Below are 20,410 nucleotides of genomic sequence, written 5' to 3'. Positions count from 1 at the left end.
CCTCCCAAAGGCGTGGAATTACAAGCTGAGCTACTGAGCCTGGCTATAATTACTCTTTTTATTCCATCAATGGTTTAGAAATTTCTGCTTATCATTTCAGATGTCCTCAAAGCAGATTATCTGTTAAAAAACCAAAGGTCTTTAGGAGGTCTGACTTGTATTTATTATCATGGTTATCTGTATGTATGTATGTATGTATGTCTGTCTGTCTGCCTATCCATCCATCTATCTATCTATCTATCTATCTATCTATCTATCTATCTATCTATCTATCTATCTATTTTGAGTCGGCATCTCATTCTGTTGCCCAGGCTGGAGTGCAGTGGTACATTCACAGCTCAGGAGAGCCTTTCACCTTGGGCTTCCAAGTAGTTGGAACTGTAGGAATGTACCACCATGGCCCACTAATTTTTTGATTTATTGTAGAGATGAGGCCTCACCATGTTGCCCAGCTGATCTGGAATCTCTGGGTTCAGGCAATCCTCTCGCCTTGCCCTCCCAAAGTGTTGAGACTACAGGCGTGAGTCACCACGCCTGAAGAATTCACTTTATTATATATAGTCACTTTCTTATCTGTCCCCTTCTTTAAACAATGAGCTCCTTGACTCTTTGTATTCACAAAACCTAGTATCATTATGCTATTTCACAAATGAATAAGCATAAATACAAGCAAACAGAAGGCAAGACAGATTTTTAAATGACTAGAGGTCTAGACTACTTTACCTACTTGATATGTTCAAAGACTATCCTAAGGAATCAACAAAAAAACTAACAAGCAAAGTTAGCAAGGTCATGGGATAAAAGGTCAATATACAAAACCCACTTGTATTTCTAAATACTAGTTGGAAAATAAAGTTTTTAAAAAGCAATATCATTTAAAATAGCATCATAAATTATGAAAATCCTAGGATTATATTTAACAAAGACCTATGCCCAGAAAAATCACAAAACTTCACTGAGAGAAAGTAGAGAAAGTAAAGAAAATCTACATAAAGAAAACCTACATATATATCATATTTATGGCTTAGAAGACTTAATATTGTTAAGATATCAACTGTCCTCAATTAGTCTATAGAGTCAAAGGACTGGCAATCAATCTTTCGGCAGGCATTTTTGTAGAAATCAACAAGCTGACTCTAAAATTTATGTGGAAATGCAAAGGACCTAGAATTTTCAAAGCTATATTGAAAAAGAACAAAATTAGAGGACTTACTCTGACTTAAGATTTACAATAAAGCTACAATAACTAGACAGTATGAGGATATGTACAATGATGAACAGAAGAGGAGAGAAAAGAGAAAAAATGCCAAAAGAATAGTCTTTCCAAAGACAGTTTTGGATCAACCAGATACTAGTAGAATAAAATATGATCTTTGACTATTATCTTATACCCTATTCAAAATTAACTCAAAATGGATCAGGGACCTAAATGTAAAACCTAAAGTCATAAAACTTCTAGGAAAAAAAAAAACCCCAACAGAAAATATTTTTGATCCTTGAAAGGCAAAAAACTCTTTGGTCACAAAAAGTACCATTCATGAAATGTTTTTAGTAAGTTGGATTTCATGAAAATTTAAAACTTAAGTTCTTCAAAAGACATGGAAAGAAAGAAAGAAAAGAAAATGAAAAGACAATTCACAGACTGGGAATAATATTTAATATACAAGTATCTCCCAGGACTTGAATGAAAATACATAAAGAATTCTTATAATAAGAAAAAAACGTGGGCTCGATGGCTCAGCCTGTAATCCCACGCTTTGGGAGGCTGAGGTGAGTGGATTGCCTGAGTCCATGGGTTCGAGACCCACCTGGGCAACTTGGTAAGACCTCATCTCTACAATAAAAAAAAAAAAAAAAAAAAAAAATTAGCCAGGCGTGGTAGTGCACGCCTGTAGTTCCAGCTACTTGGATGGTTGAGGTGGAAGGATGGCCAGAGCCCAGCAGGTCAAGGCTGTGATGGCTGGGAGTGGCCACTGCACTCCAGTCTGAGCGACAGAGTGAGACTCCAACTCAAAAAAAAAAAGAAAAGAAAAAAGAAAAAACCCTAGTTTATAAAAATGGGCAAAAGATTTGAACAGACATTTCAAACATAAGATATAAAAATGGGCAATCAGCATATGAAAAGATGCACATTATCATTAGTATTTAAGGAAATGCAAATTAAATACCACAGAGAAAGTGTACTTACTAGAATGAATACCATTAAAGACTGACAATCTCAAGTGTTTCAAGGATATGGGACAAATGGGACTCTCATATATGTATTGCCAATATAACTATAATAAGGTGGAACCAAACTGAAAACCAACTTCGCAGTTTCCTATAAAATAAAACATGTAGCTGGGCTCGGTGGCTCAGCCTGTAATCCCACACCTTTGGGAGGCTGAGGTGAGTGGACTGCTCGACCCCGCGGGTTCGTGAGTTGCCTGGGCAACTTGGCGAGACCTCATCTCTACAATAAATCAAAAATTAGCTGGGTGTGGTAGCGCGCGCCTGTAGTTCCAGCTACTTGGAAGGCTGAGGTGGAAGGATCGCTGGAGCCCAGCAGGTCGAGGCTGCGGTGGCCGGGAGCGGCCACTGCACTCCAGTCTGGATGACAGAGTGAGACTCCAACTCAAAAACAACAACAACAACAACAACAAAAAACATGTATACTTAACATATGGCCTAGCAAGTCTAACTCTAGATATTTACCCAACATAAATGAAAACACATATCCATATAGAGACATATAAACAGATGTCACAGTCAGTCCCTTTGTTCATAATAGCCCCAAACTGGCAACAAGCATAATGTCCAATAATGGAATACTACTAATGATCTATGTAACAATCTCAAAAATATTGTACTGGACAAAAGAAGCCAGATACAAAAGAAACAAAATTCCTTTTAACTAAGATTTAAGAGCAGACCAAACTAATCTATAATTATAGAAAGCAGATCAGTGGTGCCTTGGAGTCAAAGGTAGGGATTGGGACTAACTGCAATGGGGCAAAAAGGGATGTTCTGAAGTGATGGACGTTTTCTTGATATAAGGGTAATGGGCACATGGGAATATACCTTTGTCAAAACTCTTCAAATTATATACTTACACTGGGTACATTTTATTACATGTAAATGATACCTCAGTAAAATGGATTAAAAATTATTTCATTTCTTTCTTGAAGTGTACTACAAAAGTTTCTTTCTGAATGAGAGAATATAAGCATAAGCAGGAACCGCAGAAGACTGTTGAGAAAGATTAGAATCCAAGGACATTGTCTTTAATAGATAAAAGTCTTTTACTTTAAAAAAAAAATTTTTTTTTTAAATTAGGATCTTAATCTTTCACTCAAACTGGAGTGCAGTGGCATGATCACTATGATCACTGCTCACTGCAGCCCTGACCTCCTGGGCTCAGGTGATCCTTCCACCTCAGCATCTCGAGTAGCTGGAACTATAGGCGTGTGCCACCATGCCTGACTAATTTTTGTAAAGAGGAGGTCTCGCTATGTTGCCCAGGCTGGTCTTGAAACCCTGGCTCAAGCAATCTGCCTGCCTCAGTCTCCCAAAGTTAGTGTCAGAGCTGAAAATTGAACTGCAATAGCCTTACCTTTTAAGTAGTGTCTGCTGTTCCCTAGCAGTAATACTTGAGTTCTTTGAACCCATTACATAATGTTTATTTGATTCTTTTCAATATGGTCATAATTGCAAGCTCAAGAATATTTTCTAAAGATATGCAAATATCAAAACCGTTTTTAAAATATGTTATTAAAAGAAGTTCATCTGAAAGTACTTTTTTAGATTAGGAATGGCAAACTGTGGCTCGAGAGTCAACTTTTCAGCTGAGCTTGTTTTTTAAAAACGAAATTTTACTGGAACACAGTCATGCCCGTTTGTCTATATTTATCTAGGGCTGCTTCCGAGCTACAATAGCAGAGTTAGAGAGCTGTAACAGAGACCCCAGAGTCACAAAGCCTAAAACATTTACTATCTGGCCCTTTATAGAAAAAGCTTGCTGATCAATGATCTACATCTTCTTACAATGTTCTACATTTCTTTGAAATAGGGCTTGATGCCATATGCATCTTAGACGCTAAATGGTTATTCTTCCTTTTATTGCTTCTGGATAAAAATCAGTCTTAGTAAAGATTAAGAGGCAACAGTAGTATTGTTTGTACAGCACACCAAAAATAGAAGAAAAAAAACAACCCTTTCAATTACTTCAGTGTTTACTATTAACTTTTGGGAGAAGTGTCATGATGTAGAAGTCAGATATAAACTAGTTCAAATTGTGGCTTTACCACTTAAAAGCCTTGTTAACTAGGACCTGACCTGGGCATGTAGGTTCCTACACAATCTAACAATGTGTTGCCTCTCCAAACACATGTTCTTTACATACTTATCCAAATTTAGAGAGACTGAATGCTTCAGGGTGATGTATAGGAGACTTTCCTCCAATGATCCCAGCAATTTAGCTCAAGCCCAAACTCGTATACCCTAACTCAGCAAAACAAAAAACCTGTAGCTAACCTCACCTACTCTCCTTAGAAGTCACATTTAATGATTGTCTGTCATTATATGATCAAGCCCTACAGAATGGGTCCCACATCTATACTTCCACCACATACTCACACAGCCTATTAAGACATTCTTCCAATCTCTTCTTGAGAGAAATTCTGACTACTGTAATTTTTTTCTTTCATAAATGCACTTCCAGGGATATTTTAGTGTTCCTTAGAGATTGTTTACTGGAACATAACCTGGCTTTTAAATCAAGTTCTGTTTATGTTTTTAGACAAGGCACTAAATCTCTCTGTGCTTCACTTTCTTGTCTATAAAATGGGGACAATACACATTTATCTTGCATAGTTGTTGAGAATTAGAGATGGCACAGGCTATTGCCCAGCACAGTACAAAGTAGATAAATATTAGTGCTTAAAGATGTTATTATCATAATCGCATTAATCTTTCAAGGCTGATTTCTTCCCTAACACTCAGGAAATGCAAATTGATAACTTGATAATGAAGTAAACAGAATATGACAGAAACAGAAGGGAACTTTGGGTTGGTAATGGGTTGTAAATCATTTTATTGTTCACTTCCACATTTGTAAATATTCAATCAAAATAAGCATTTTTCTTGATAGCATTTAGTCTAATTTACAATGGGCTGGGGGAGAAAGGTATTCTAGGAAGTAGGAAGAAAGCTCATGCAAAGTAAATAGTGTATTCTGGTAAATTATTAAGAATTTAAAGAAAGAAAATATCGATTGAAAAGATAACTTCAAAGCAAAGAATAGACTAAAATGACACAATCACTATATAACTAGAAATGTACCTCATTTTACAATAAGTTTCTTTTAAAAAAACTATATGATAGCATAGAGAAACTTTACCTAAAAACTTTTATTGCATAATATAGAAAATCTTTATCTAAATTTGTACACATTCTTCACTCAAGGAAAGGCAAATTATGCAACTTAAGTCAAATTAAGATTCCATCTAAACTGGCTACAGGGTTTTGAAATCACACAAGTTAACTAACATAATCATAACTTCCCAGAAATTATACCCTACATTGATTGATATTGTAAAATTTACAGTCTTCTATATTATTACAATCTCCTAGTGCTATAACTGGGTTAGTTATATTAATTCACTATGAGGCATATATATCAAACAACTTTAAAAGTAAGTACTTACATGCAATACACAAATATGCAACAGCTGTAAATCATTGGGAGTTCATCCAATAGCTATAGGAAACAAAGATATAACAGGTTTGAATATCATACAGCTGCAATTATTATACAGATTAAAATAAAACATCAGAATATTCGGATTTTCATCTCATTTAATTTCTTTTACTTAAGTCTTCTATAAATTTATCATCTAATTTACTCTGAGTTTGTGAAGTTTATTGTTTTTGAATAAATAAGGTTGCCCATCCATCTGTCCTAATGTGCACACTTAAGTAGAATGTCTGACTCACTGTTCTCGGAGGGCAGTCTTGTAATCGTGCTGCTCATATTATTCACTCCCACAAACTATGATATCACACCTCCAGGAAAGATTTATGGCCATCATCTACAAGTCTATAGGTCCTAACAGCATTTTCCATTTCCCATCTTCCTATATAGCATCTTAAATGTCTACTACCAAGCAATGTGTTAAGAGCTAATGATAAAATAAGTTGAATACAAGGACACAAGATCAAAATGTAAAAATCACTGGTATTTCTATATATTAGACATGAGAAATCTGAAAATGAAATTAAGAAAACAATTCCTTTGAAAATAGCTTCAAAATAATAAAATACTTAGGAAAAAATTTAATAAAAGAAGTCTTGCACATGAAAGCCATAAAACAATATTGAACAAATTAAAGACTTAAATAAACAAAAAAAAATTCCACATTCATGGATTGGAAGACATAATATTAAGATGTTAATATTCCCCAAAGTGATCTATGGATTCAACACAATCTCTTCAAAGTTCCAGCTACCTTTTTGCAGAAATGGACAAGTTGATCCTAAAATTCATATGAAAATGCAAGGGCCCCAGAGTGGCTAAAACAATCTCAAAAAAGAACAACAAACTTGGAGGACACATACTTCTCAATTTCAAATCTTACTAAAAATCTATAGTAATCAAGGCTGTGTGGTAACAGCATAAGAACGGACATATAAGTCAATGCAATAGAATTGAGAGCTGATAAAGAAATTCACACATTTATGATCAGCTGATTTTTCAACAAGGGTGCTAAGACAATTTAATAAGGAAAGAACATCCTTTTCAACAAATGGCTCTGGGACAACTGGATATCAACGTGCTGAAGAATGAAGCAAGACCCCTACCTCATTCCACATACAAAATTAACTAAAAATGAACCAAAGACTTAAATGTAAGAGCTAAACTATATAACTCTTAGGAGATAAACATGGGTATAAATCCTCATGACCTCGGATTAGGCAACTGTTTCTTAGCTATGAGACCAAAACCACAAGCAACCAAAGAAAAAACAGATAAAATGTATTTTAGCAGAACTAAAAACCTTTTTTTTTTTTTTTTTTTTGCTTCAAAGGGCACTATTAAGAAAGTAAAAAGACAACTCATAAAAGAAAATATTTGCAAATCATATATCTGTATCCAGAATACATAAACAACTCTTACAACTCATTAATAAAAACACAAACCAATTTTGAAAATTGACAAATGATATGAACAGACATTTCCATAAGAAGATATACAAATGTCCAATAAGCATGTGAAAAGATGTTCAATACCATTAGTCATTAGGGAAATGCAAATCAAAGCCACAGTGAGAAACCTCTTTACACCCACTCAAAAAAGACAACCAAAAGGAAAAACAATAACAAGTGTTAGCAATATATGAAGAGGTGGCCAAGAATGTAAATGTAAATGGTGCAGCCACACTGAAAAACAGTCTGGCAGTGCCTCAAAAGGTTAAGCACAGAGTTACCATGTGACTCAGCAATTTTACTCCTCAGTATATGTCCAAGAAAACTGAAAACATACATCTACACTGAAGGAAATTAAAAATACTTCACCCTAAAATGTATTTCTTTGATATATTTCAAGACAACTATTAGAAGAGCTAGAAACACAATAATAGCTGAAAAGCTATCTTCTGTGTGGAAGGAAATAAAGTGAAAAACAACAGATACAAACAGGCTTCCCCTGAGTCCCCCCTCCCTACTTGACTAGATCTAGGAAAGATTAGTAATCTAGTACTTTTAAAGGTCTGACAGAATATTTACCATAGCCTACCACCTATTCTTTCTGAGAGCTGCTACCAGTAAGGTTTCATCTACACAACAATATTGCCTTTGCTAGCTAAGCATTTCCCCTTCTCTCTCTTCCAAACCCTGTCTTGCCACTATAACCTGTTTTTAAGCACCAAGCCCTTATTCTTTTTGTAACCTCAAGATGGTATCAAAGTGTCAAATCTATGGCCACTTCTTTGATTTTTGAGATTTTGTATGACTCCCATGTCCAAATATATGTTAATAAAATTTGGATGTCCTTTTTTCTTGTTAGTCTATCATCAGTTTGTTTTATAGACTCAAATTACCAAAACTAATAGGGGAAAATTTTAAACCTCCTTACCACAAAAAAACTTGCATACAAATGTTACAGCAGCATTATTCATAATACTTAAAAAGTAAAAACAACCCAAACGTCTGTTAATTGATAAATGGATAAACAAAATGTAGTATATCCAGATAATGAAATATTATTCAGCTGAAAAATGAGTATCTCATGCTACAACATGGATGAACTATGAAAACATGTTAAGTCAAACAAGCAGATACAAAAGGCCACACATTATATGATTCCATTTATATGAAATGCCCAGAATGGGAAAATCCATACAGCAAAGAGTAGATTAGTGGTTGTCAGGGATTAGAGGGAGGGAATGACTGCTAACGGTCATAGGTTTTCTCTAAGGGGTGATGAAAATGTTCTGGAATTAGATAATAGTAATGGCTCCACAATTTTTTTGAACATACATAAAGCCTCTGACTTGTATATAAATTATACCTAAAAAGGATATTCACGTTTATATCCACAATATTACCAAGAAAATCAGTAAATTAACACTGAGGAAAACTTCTCTGGTCTTGCCAGAGATTTAAGCATCTATATACAAGATACCCAGAAAGCTCCTGAAAAAATTGTCATTTCCAAGCCATAAAGTCATCAGGTTATGCAAAGTAAATGTGAAGGAAATTATTCTAAGAGCAGTGAAACAAAAGTATCAAATAACTTACAAAGGCAAACCTATTCAACTTACAGCAGACTTCCCAGCAAATGTTTCCTACAAACCAGAAGGGATGGGGCTGCATCTTCAATCTCCTCAAACAGAATAACTGTCAGCAGGATTTTGTATCCTGCAAAAGTCTCATTAATGAAGGACAAATAAAGTCTTTCTTAGACAAGTTAATGCTGAGGGAATTTGTCACCACTAGGCTGGCTCTACAAAAAATACTCAAAGGAGTTCTAAATATTGAAACAAAAGGTTGAAATACACCAATAGAAAAACCTTGGAAATTATAAAGCCCAAAGACATACAGAACACCAACACAGTAGAGAGAGAGAAAAAAACAAACAAACAAAAAACACCAACCAGGTAACAATCAACATAATGACTAGGACAGTACTACATATATCATCATAAATGGTCTCAGTGTCTCACTTAAAAGATACACATTGGCAAAATGGATTTTAAAAACTACGAGTATCGGCTGCCTTCAAGAGAGTCACTTAACATATGAAGACTCCTACACACTCAAGGAAAAGGGGTGGAAAAAATATTCCACATAAACAGAAACCAAAAATAAGCAGAAGTAGTCATTCTCATACCAGATACAACAGATTTTAAATTAGCACCAGTGATAAAAAAACTCCACAAAGGTTATTATATAATAATCAGTCCAACTAGAAGATATAACAATTACAAAAAATATATAAGCACCTAACACCAGAGGTCCCAGCTTTATAATAAAGAACAAATTCTACAGACCTAAGAAAAGAGATAGCAATATAACAATAGCAGGAGACTTCAACAATCTACTGACAGCATTAGACAGATCATCAAGGAAGAAAGTCAACAAAGAAACACTGGATTTAAACCAAACCCTACATCAAATGGACCCAACAGCCATCTACAGAACATTCCGTTCCCAAACTCCAGAATATTCATTTTTATCATCAGACATGGAATAATCCCCAAGACAGACCATACGATAGGCCACAAAATAAGGTACAATAAGTTCAAAAAAATCAAAATCATATCAAACACTTTCTTAGACCACACGGAATAAAACTAGAAATTAACTCCCCAAGAAGAACTCTCAAAGTCAAACAAATACATGGAAATTAAACAATCTGCTCCTGAATGATTCTTGGGTCAACAATGAAACAAAGATGGAAATTTAAAACTTCCTTGAAATAAGTGACAGTAATGAAACAAATTATCAAAATCTCTGGGACATGGCCAAAACTATGCTAAGAGGAAAATTTACAACACTTAAAGTGTACATTAAAAAGACTGAACAATCACATATTGACAACCAAATGTCACACTGCAAGGAGCCAGAAAAACTGGAATAAACTAAACCAGAAGGTGGCAGAAGAACAGACATAACAAAGAACACAGCAGAACTAAATGAAACTGAAAAAAAAAATTTACAAAGGATCAATGAAATAAAAAGTTGATTTTTTGAAAAGGTAAAATTGATAGACTATTAGCTAAAGTCGTTAAGAAGATAGAAGATACAAATGAGCTCAATCAGAATGAAAATGAAGATATTACAAACATACCACAGAAATACAAAAGACTATCTGAGATTATTACAAACATCTCTATGCAAAGAAACTAGACAATCAGAGAAAATGGATAAATTCCTGGAAAATTCAACTCTCCAACCTTGAGTCAGGAAAAAATAGAAATTCTGAACAGACCAATGAGGTGTAAGACAGAATCAGCAATTAAAAGTCTCTCCATGAAAAAAAGTCTGGGACCTGATGGACTCAGCAAAGAAGAGTTGGTACCAGTTCTACTAATGCTATTTCACAGATTAAAAAGGAGAGAATTCTCCCTAACTCATTCTATGAAGCCAGTGTCACCCTAATATTAAAGCCAGGAAAAGTCACAACAAAAAAAAGAAAACTACAGACCAATATCCCTGATGAGAATAGATGTAAAAATCCTCAACAAAATACTAGTAAACCAAATCTGACAACACGTTAAAAAAAAAAACAAAAAACATGATCAAGTGGGTTTTATTCCAGGGATGTAAGAATGGTTCAACACACACAAATCAATTAATGTGATCCACCACATAATTAAAAACAAAAAAAATCATGATTATTTTAATACATAGCAAAAGCATTTGATAAAATTCAGCTTCCCTTCATGATAAAAAGCACTCAGCAAAATAGGCATAGAAGAAACGTTCCTCAAAGCAATAAAAGCCATATACAATAAACCCACAGCCAACATCATCCTGAAAGGGGAAAAGTTGATAGCATTCCTCCTCAGAACTAGAACAAAGCAAAGACGCCCACTTTCACTACTCATATTCACATAGTATTGGAAGTCCTGGCCAGAGCAATCAGGCAAGAGTAAGAAATAAAAGTTATCCAACTTGTAAAAGAAGAAATCAAACTATCCCTGTATGCCAATGACACAATTTTACATATAGATAATCCTGAAGACTCCTTCAAAAGACTCCTGAACTTGACAAATGAATTCAGTAAAGTTTCTGAACACAAAATCAACACACACAAATCAGTAGTACTGGTATATACCAGTAGTGATCAAAAATGTGAGAATCAATTAAAAAACCCAATTCCATTCTTAATAGTTGCCAAGAAACTAAGATACTGAGGAATATATTTAACCAAGAAGGTGAAAGAGCTCTACAAGAAGAACTACAAAACATTGATGAAAGAAATTACAAAGGACACAAACATATGAAAAAATATCTTATATTCATGGATTAGAAGAATCAACATTGTTAAAATGACCATATTACCGACTGGTCTCAGTGGCTCTGCCTGTAATTCCAGCACTTTGGGAGGCCGAGGCAAGTGGACTGCCTGAGCCTGTGGGTTTAAGACCAGCCCGGGCAACTTGGCGAGACCCCATCTCTACAATAAATAAAAAGTTAGCCAGATGTGGTAGCACACGCCTGTAGTTCTGGCTACTTGGAAGGCTGAGGCGGAAGGATCTCCAGACCCCAGTAGGTCAACACTGGGGGGGCCGTGAGCATGCCACTGCACTTCAGCCTGGGCGACAGAGTGAGACTCCAACTCAAAAAAAAAAAAAAAAAGAAATGAACATATTACCCCAAATAACCTACAAATTAAATGTAACCCCTATCAAACTACCAATGTCATTTTTCACATAAGTAGAAAAAAAAGCCTTAAAATTTACACAGAACCAAAAAGAGAATAGCCAAAGAAATCCAAAGCAGAAAGAAAAAAGCTGAAGGAATCACATTATTTGACTTCAAATTATGCTACAAAGTAACCAAAACAGCATGGCTCTGGTAGAAGAGAAGATACATGGACCAATGGAACAGAATAGAGAATCTAAAAATAAACCCAAATAACTACAACCAATTGATCTTTGACAAAGGAGACAAAACATACACTGGGGATAGGACATTCTATTTAATAAGTGGTGCTGGGAAAATTGGACAGCTACATGCAGAAAAATGAAACTTGATCCCCGACTCTTCCCATATAGAAATATTAATTCAAGCTGGATTAAAGACTTAAATGTCAGACCTGAAAACATAAAAATCCTACATGAAAATCGAGGAAAAATTCTTCTGAACATTGGCCGAGGCAAAGAATGTATGGTTAAGGCCCCAAAAGCAAATGCAACAAAAACAAAAATAAGTAGGACTTAATTAAACAAAAAAAAACTTCTGCACAGCAAAAGAAATAATCAACAGAGTAAACAGGCAACCTACAGAATGGGGGAAGATATCTGCAAACTATACATGCAACAAAGACTAATACCCAGAATCTAGTCTAATATCCAGAAACAACTCAAACAAACCAAAAATAAAAAAGCAAATAACCTCATTATAAAGTGAACAAACGACATGAACAGCCATCTCTCAAAAGAAGATATATAAATGGCCAACTAACTCACAAAAAAATGCTTAACATCACTCATCATCTGTGAAATGCAAGTTAAAACCACAGTGAGATACCACCGTACACCAGTCAGAATAGCTATTATTAAAAAAAAAAAAAAAAAAGATGCTGTCACCAATGCAGTGAAAAGGAAATGTTTATACACTGTTGGTGAGACTGTAAATTAGTATAACCTCTATGGAAATCGGTATGAAAATTTCTCAAGGAAATAAAAGTAGAACTACCCCTACCAATCAACCCACCAATACCACCACTTGGTATCTGCCCAGAGGAAGAAATGTCATACAAAAAAGACAACTGCACTTACATGTTTATTGCAGTACAATTCACAATTGCAAAGATGTGGAATCAACCTAAATGCCCATCGACTGATCAGTGGATAATGAAAATGTGAAGTGTGTATAAACAAACACACACACACACACACACACACACACACACACACACACACTCCATGGAATAATGTCTTTTGCAGCAAGGTGGATGGGATTGGAGGCCATCATCCTAAGTGAAGTAACTCAAGAATGGAAAACTAAATACCACATATTATCACTTACAAGTGTAAGCTAAACTAAGGATTTGCAAAGGCATATGGAATGGACATTGAAGACTCAGAGGGGGAGGACGGGAAGGGGTGAGGGATCAAAAATCACCTATTGGGTACATTATGCACAGATGGGGTGGTGGTAACAAAGCCCAGACCTCTTCACCACTATACAATGCATCCATGTAACCAAAAATCATTTGCACCCCCTAAAGCTATAAAAAAAGAAATAAAAAATAAAAATATGTAAGAATGTATACACAAATATATGAAATACATACATATGCATATTACTTATTTTCACATCTATATTTATTTCTATTATATATACATACATGTATTGAAAATAAAAGTATGCACTGCAACTCTCAATCTCAATTCATCACTACAGAGTTCATTCTAGTTTTATCTTTTCCATATCTGCGACTCTTCTCTAATAGTAAATTTGGTTCCCATTATCCTTAATAGATTTATTTAACTCCCCAAATGTAACGAGGATTCCATTATTGCCACCCCTCCTTCTCCCAAGCAAAACCTTCCTGACGCCACTCAGGCTCTAACACCTTGTGCTGGGCTGCTGCTGAACTCCCATGTAGATTTCCCTTCACTCTGTCCGTGCTCCCATATTCTGTATTGGGCCACCCTACCATGTAGAAGTCATCCTCACTCTGCCAGGGTACCCAAAAACCCAGTACAAAGATGTCCATACTAAGTGGCACTCTCCCCATCCCACTCAGATTCCAACCATACACCAACAGTCTGCCTGCCTGTGGGACATCCTCCTTATTCTGCTCTGAGCTGGTCCCTCTGGCATGGATACCCTTTTTACCCTGGTTTCTAACACCCTATCCTGGTTTCCCTGACATGAAGGCACCAGCCTCACTCCAGATTAGGCTCTGACACCCTACACTGGACCATCTGCCTTTGTGGACACTGTCCTTACGACCCAGGTATCAATGTTGTGTGTAGTACACCTCATGTGGCTATCCTGTAAGTCACACAGGATTTAACTCTCCATACAGACCACTCCAATGTGGCTACTGAGTACTTTTTTTTTTTTAATTTTTAATTTTTTTTTTAAGTTGGATTCTCACTCTGTCACCCATGCTAGAGTAGAGGGGCATGCTCAAGGCCACCACAGCCTCGACTTGCTGGGCTCAGGCAATCTTTCTGCCTCAGCATTCCAAGGAGTTGGAACTACAGGTGCGCACTACAACGCCTGGCTAATTTTTTGATTTATTATAGAGACAAGGTCTCACCATGTTGCCCAGGCTGGTCTTGAACCTGCAAGCTCAGGCAATCCTCTCTCTTTGGCCTCCCAAAGGGCTGGGATTATAGGCTTGAGCCACCGTGCCCAGCTGTAAGCACTTTTAAAAAGTCGAATGTGAACTTTAGTATACTGCAGGTGTAAGACATACGCCAGATTTAAGAATGTAAACTACTTTATTAATAAATTACCATACTGATTATATACTGAAGTAATATTTCATATATACTGAGTAAATAAAATATATTAAGTTAATTTTGCCCATTTCTTTTTTTTTCAGTGTGGCTACTAGAACATTTTAAATTATAGATTTAAATATAAACTTAAATTTTTTTTTTTTTTTGAGTTGGAGTCTCATTCTGTCACCCATACTGGAGTGCAGTGGCCGCTCCCGGCCACCGCAGCCTTGACCTGCTGGGCTCCAGTGATCCTTCTGCCTCAGCCTTCCAAGAAGCTGGAACTACTGGTGTGCGCTACCACATTCGGCTAATTTTTGATTTATTGCAGAGATGAGGTCTCGCCAAGTTGTCCAGGCGGGTCTCGAACCTGCGGGCTCAGGCAATCCACTTACCTCAGCCTCCCAAAGCAGGGGATTACAGGCTGAGCCACCAAGCCTGGCTTATAAACTTAAATTTAAATCACATTTTCTTTCTACTGAACAGTGCTATTCTAGAAGTTTCTGGGTTAGTGAAGGGAACCAAGAGGGCAGAAGATTGAGGACTAGACATATGGTCTCCTTAGGGCAAGGATATGGACTAAAAGTCCTTGCATAGCTCTAAAATCTTGCTAGCTAGAGGGACTGGGCCCTTCAAATGGGTGCCATAGAGACATGAAACAATGCAGATCTCTAAGAGTATATTGTTCTGGTGAAGTGATGACGTCTTTTCAAGATGTCTCTTGTGACTTGACTCTAATGCTGTTCTAAACTTGTATCTGTCTGCACAGAGGTGGTCAAAAAATCCGACCGAGTTTTCACTTGTTTTCTTTATGAACAACTCACCAGTGTGAGTCTTTACTTCGCTTAGTCAGCTTGGATCCTTTGACCTGAAGTAAAAAACTCCAGCAATTACAAATCCCATCTTTTAACCCTCCTTTAGTTTTCTTGGTTCTCTCTTCTCAAATGTGAAGTAGTTCTGAATTAAGAGAAATAAGCATTCTGCCACTTTTGCCATTACTAACCTGCATTTCATATTTCAGAGTCATGTGGAAGCACCAGGATCCCATTCCTACCACTGCAATTAAAACAAACAAATGAAAAAACTGTTAGCATGAAATTCTTTAGCAGTAGCCGGCGTGCCCTGAGATGGCAGTAAGATATTTCAAAGCACCGAGTCTTAAGGAAAACAAAGTTTATACAATCTTTTGGCAAGATAGTTGACTCTGAGTATACTCTACAACTGCTGAGATTTTATGAAAGAAAGCAAGTATAATACACATTCTCTTAAATTCCCTCCACTAAGTGACTTACTAGACTAACAATAGTCCATTATTTCTATAAAATATATGACCTGATGCTCAGGATAAATTTTAAGGGGCTCATAGCTGGTTAGTTACTCTTTAGCTACTCCCTTACACTTCTGATCCAGACAACTGAGTTATACGTTTATTAAGAACAGTCAGTTATGTTTGTTCCCAAACCTGTTAAGGCAATTGCATTTGGTTATCAAAAATATAGCTGCAAAAAGAGAACAGTTGTTTCTCCAAGAACTTTATAATGTTTAAAACAGATTCAGTAGAAGCGAGACAAAATTGCTAATTCAAAATTTTAAAATTGCTGTTGAATTAGATTTGGTTGAGATATCTGTTAAAGATTGAGAAAAATAGTAAAAATCAAAAGCGATTCTGTGTTTATGTCTCAAGCTGTTCCCAAGTTCCCACATTTTAAATAAATTGCTTTCACTTTAGAGTTTTTAAAAATATTTGATTTTTCCAGGCTGGTCAACATAAATAGACTCCCATCTCTACAAAAATAATTTAAAAATTAGCTGGGTGTGGTGCTGTGCGCCTGTAGTCCCAGCTCCTCGGGAGGATGAGGCAGGAGGATTGCTTGAGCCCAGGAATTGGAGGCTGCAGTGAACTATGATTGTGTAATTGCACTTCAGTCTGGGTGACAGAGTAAGACCCTGACTCTAAATAAGTAAAAGTTTGAATTTTAATGCAAGAAAAGATTAACTAGAATCCAAATCAGGGTCTCTAAAGGTCATGCTCTATATTAAATAATTGTCAAATAGTAGACCCAACTATATGTCTTAACAAAAATAAAACTTTACAGTATGCACATATATTTTTGATAATTCTATACTTCAACTTAAAAAATTAACAAACCAAGGAAGGCTGTTATATCAGCCCCTATAACATCTAATAGGGCCTCTTCTCTGATGAAGTTTAGTTCAGCATTCACTGAGCACCTCCTATTTGCCAAATTCAGCTATAGATGCTGAGGTGCAAAAATAACATCCAGTCATTGGTCTTAATGAAGCACACAGCCTAATGGAAGAGACAGTAAGATAAACAGAAGATGCCAGGACGTGGAGATACAAAGAGAGTACCATGAGAGCACAGAGCAGGGACACTTAAGAAGGAAATCTGAGAAAGCAGGGGTGATGATAGAGTTTCAATTTAAGAACAATTTCAGATTATTTGTTACACTTTTTAAAAAAAATCACTATATACATTGTTATTATATTTGCTCCACAAAATGAGATGGGGGAAATAAAATAGTTATTGCACTCATCTCACTAGAGAAATAAGGAGGTGGGGTGATTTGCATCTTTTTCCTAAAGGAGAAATCAGAAGGTACAAAGGTGGATCAATTATTTAATGTAAGGAAAAAAAAAACCCTATAGGTTATTTAAAGTCATACAATATGCTCTAAAGTAAAAAATAAAATAAAACAAAAATGAAATGGGATGATTATTCATCCTGAAAAGAAGAATGGCCACTTCATCATGACTCACTCAAGGACTGCTTTTACCAAAACGTTTTTTTTTTCCATGACAGGGTCTTTACTTTTAAATGGTTATTGGTATACAAAGTAATAACATGTAACACATTCTTGAATTCTATCATCTAGTAATTTTAATTAAGAGAAGTTCAAAGCAGCCCAATTATACCAGTATTCACTGTTCTAACCATCAGCAGGAAAGGACTACTTGAAGTCTGGCTACTGCTTCATACAGGTTACAAATAACTATGTACTTCTTCTTCATAAATAAAGCTCCAGACCTTCAAGAAAGTGCTAGGAGAAAAAAGTTATTTAATCCCTTTCTTTATTCAAATAATTGAGTTTTTCCCCCTAGCTCTAAGAAAAGGTCAACATTGATATACATGTTGCTTGAGCCAAAAGTCATGGGGAAACGGACAACATATATTCACTAAATAAGAATGGGGGGTACCTCAAGAAATATGAGGCAAAAAGGTGAAATCTTTAGACAAATTCTAAGTCTGTACAAAGAAGCTAGATTTGCTGGTCTCCAAAGAGTGAAGAGACCCACTATGTAATATAAAGACATAACCTAATGCCTGTTCACAGGACTATAACTTGAGCTTGGCTAAAGCCTCATATTCCATGAGGGCATTAAAACGCTGATCCATGGAAAAGGCGCTCCTTCTTCCCCTATCCATTCATGCAGTAGTTCCATGGATTTCTGGCTGTATGTCACACACAAAGACCAAGGGGTTGTCTAGGACTTTGCCCTGTTCTGCCAGAAGTAGGTCTGGAGGATGGTCATCTCCTGGGGCTCTTCTACTTCAGAGCTGCCATTGCCATGGGATCCCAGAACCCTGGCTTCCTTGGCCTTGAACTCTTGCTCCCTCTGCAGGTAGTAGTGTTCGATTCCAGCCCAAGCTACTGCTTTGGCATGTTTCAGCCTCCGGTTCCATGGCTTACCAGGCTCAGACACCTTCTGCACACCGGCATCTTGGCCTGTAGCAGCTGCTGGCTACCCTGTGACTCACTGGCACAGTGGCGGCAACCAAGGTACCAAACCTCTTCAAAATGTTCTCTTGCTTTATATTATACAGCATTAAAAGTCTGATTTTTTTGTTAACTTGGCTTTGCTCACAGAGCCATTAAAAGCCTAACTTTATAGAGAGCGGTACAATTTATTTCCTTTCAACAATCTGGGCAACTCATGAAAAAGTACTCTGATGGAAAATCTATTCTGGTGGCTACTCTGGGGTTTCAAATTTTTTTCAGGAGAGGGCAGCACCAGGTATACCTTTCCATTTTATTTTGCTATTTTTCTTTCTTTTAAAAATTACTCTGCTGCAACTAATATTTCTATTCATTTAGAATGTATGGACATTTAATAGAACAGTATCATCTTTTTCCATACAGCATTTTATATTTTGCCCCTTTAAAGCAAACCACCAATTTCTGCTAACTTTGTTTACCAGGTTTGTTGAGAAATAATTCACATACCCTACAGTTTATTCATTTAAAATATATCATTCAACTGTTTTTAGTATTCAAAGTTATGTAAACATCACCTCAATCTAAGTTTAGAACATTTTCATCACCACAGAAAGCCCATATCCACAGCAGTCACTTCTACCTTCCCTCAACTACTCCAGACCTAGGCAATCATTTGTCTATTTTCTGTCTCTATAATTTGCCTATTCTGGACATCCCATATAAGTGGAACCATACAATATGTAGCCTTTAAAAAACTTTTTTATTTTAAAGATATGGGGTATGTAATTCAGGGTTATGTATACAAATGTTCATTATGCAGGTACCCTTGTTGATGAGGTGTGCCTCCCCTCCCTGGGAGTTTAACACTACTGTCAATCCCTTTCCCCTCACCCCTTCCCGGCAGTTTCTCACTATTGCTAATTTTTTTCTTATAGTATTATGATAATTGTTCAAGGTCCACTTATGAGTGAGAACATGTGGTACTCAGTTCTTGGTTTCTGTGATAGATCACTCAGTGTTATAAACTCTAAGTCTATCCAAGTTGCTGTAAAGTACCTAATTTTGTCCTTTATGGCTGCATAATATTCCACTGTATATATGTACAACATTTTTTTAATCCAGTACTCTTCTGATGGGCAGCACAGTGGGTTTCATGTTTTTGTTATTGTAAATAATGCTGCAGTAAACATGTGTATGCAGGTATCTTTTTCATAGAGAGATTTGAGTTTCTCCAGGTATATTCCCAGAAGGGGGACTGCAGGGTCATATTGAAGGTCGATTTTCAGATCTTTTAGGAATTGCCACACTGTTTTCCACAGAGGTGTACTAGTTTACACTCAAATACTAACAGTGTAGAAGGGTTCTCTTTTCCCGGCATCCTCTCCAGCGTCTGCTATTTTTTGAGTTATTGATGATGGACTTCCTCACTGGAGTTAGGTGGTATTGCAGTGTGGTTTTAATTTGCATTTCTTTGATAACTAGTGAGGCTGAGCATTTTTTTCATGTATCTGTTGGCTGCTCATATGTCTTCTTTTGAGAAGTGTCTAGTCATACCTTTGGCCCACTTTGTAATGGGGTTGTTTTGTTTTTTTCTTTTTGGCAAGTTTGAGTTACTTGTAGATCCTAGATGTTAGGTCTTTGCCATATACAGTTGACAACTATTTTTTTCCAGTCTGTGGGCTGTCTCCCTGCTCTCTTGATGGTTTCTTTGGCTTTCTAGAAGCTTTTCAGTTTGCTGAGATCCCACTTGTCTATCTTATCTCTTATGGCATGGGAACTTGGGGTTTTGATCAGGAATTGGTTGCCAGTTCCTATTTCTATAAGGGTATCTACGGTGTTTTCTAAGGTTCTTATAGTTTGAGGTTTTATGTTTAGGTCTTTGATTCATTTAGAGTTGACTTTTGTATATGGTGACAGGTAGGGGTCTTTTTTGTTTTGTTTTGTTTTGTTTTTCGAGTTGGAATCTCACTCTGTCACCCAGACTGGAGTGCAGTGGCTGCTCCC

The 20,410-nt window shown here is 36.3% G+C and overlaps 1 protein-coding gene and 1 pseudogene across 2 annotated transcripts in view; both read right to left on the bottom strand.

Moving 5' to 3' along the window:
- The window catches only part of ACER3 (alkaline ceramidase 3), a 115,969-nt gene that overhangs the window by 66,763 nt on the left and 28,796 nt on the right, over positions 1-20,410 (bottom strand). Inside the window, exons 3-4 of one of the 2 annotated variants that reach the window (XM_008064447.2) lie at positions 15,670-15,722; positions 5,685-5,737 (exon numbers count right to left, since the gene is read on the bottom strand). In XM_008064447.2, coding sequence (XP_008062638.1) covers positions 5,685-5,737; positions 15,670-15,722 — 106 coding nt within the window. The remainder of the gene's footprint in view (positions 1-5,684; positions 5,738-15,669; positions 15,723-20,410) is intronic. The other variant, XM_021715745.1, reaches the window with a different exon arrangement.
- LOC103266816 overlaps positions 18,107-20,410 on the bottom strand; it is a 15,918-nt pseudogene continuing 13,614 nt past the window's right edge.

The sequence above is a fragment of the Carlito syrichta genome, unplaced genomic scaffold (genome assembly GCF_000164805.1).
Source record: "Carlito syrichta isolate Samal-C Ts95f unplaced genomic scaffold, Tarsius_syrichta-2.0.1 Scaffold307339, whole genome shotgun sequence".
Lineage (NCBI taxonomy): Eukaryota > Metazoa > Chordata > Mammalia > Primates > Tarsiidae > Carlito > Carlito syrichta.
Note: the sequence above shows the minus strand (reverse complement) of the source record. Positions and strands in the feature narration are given on the sequence as shown.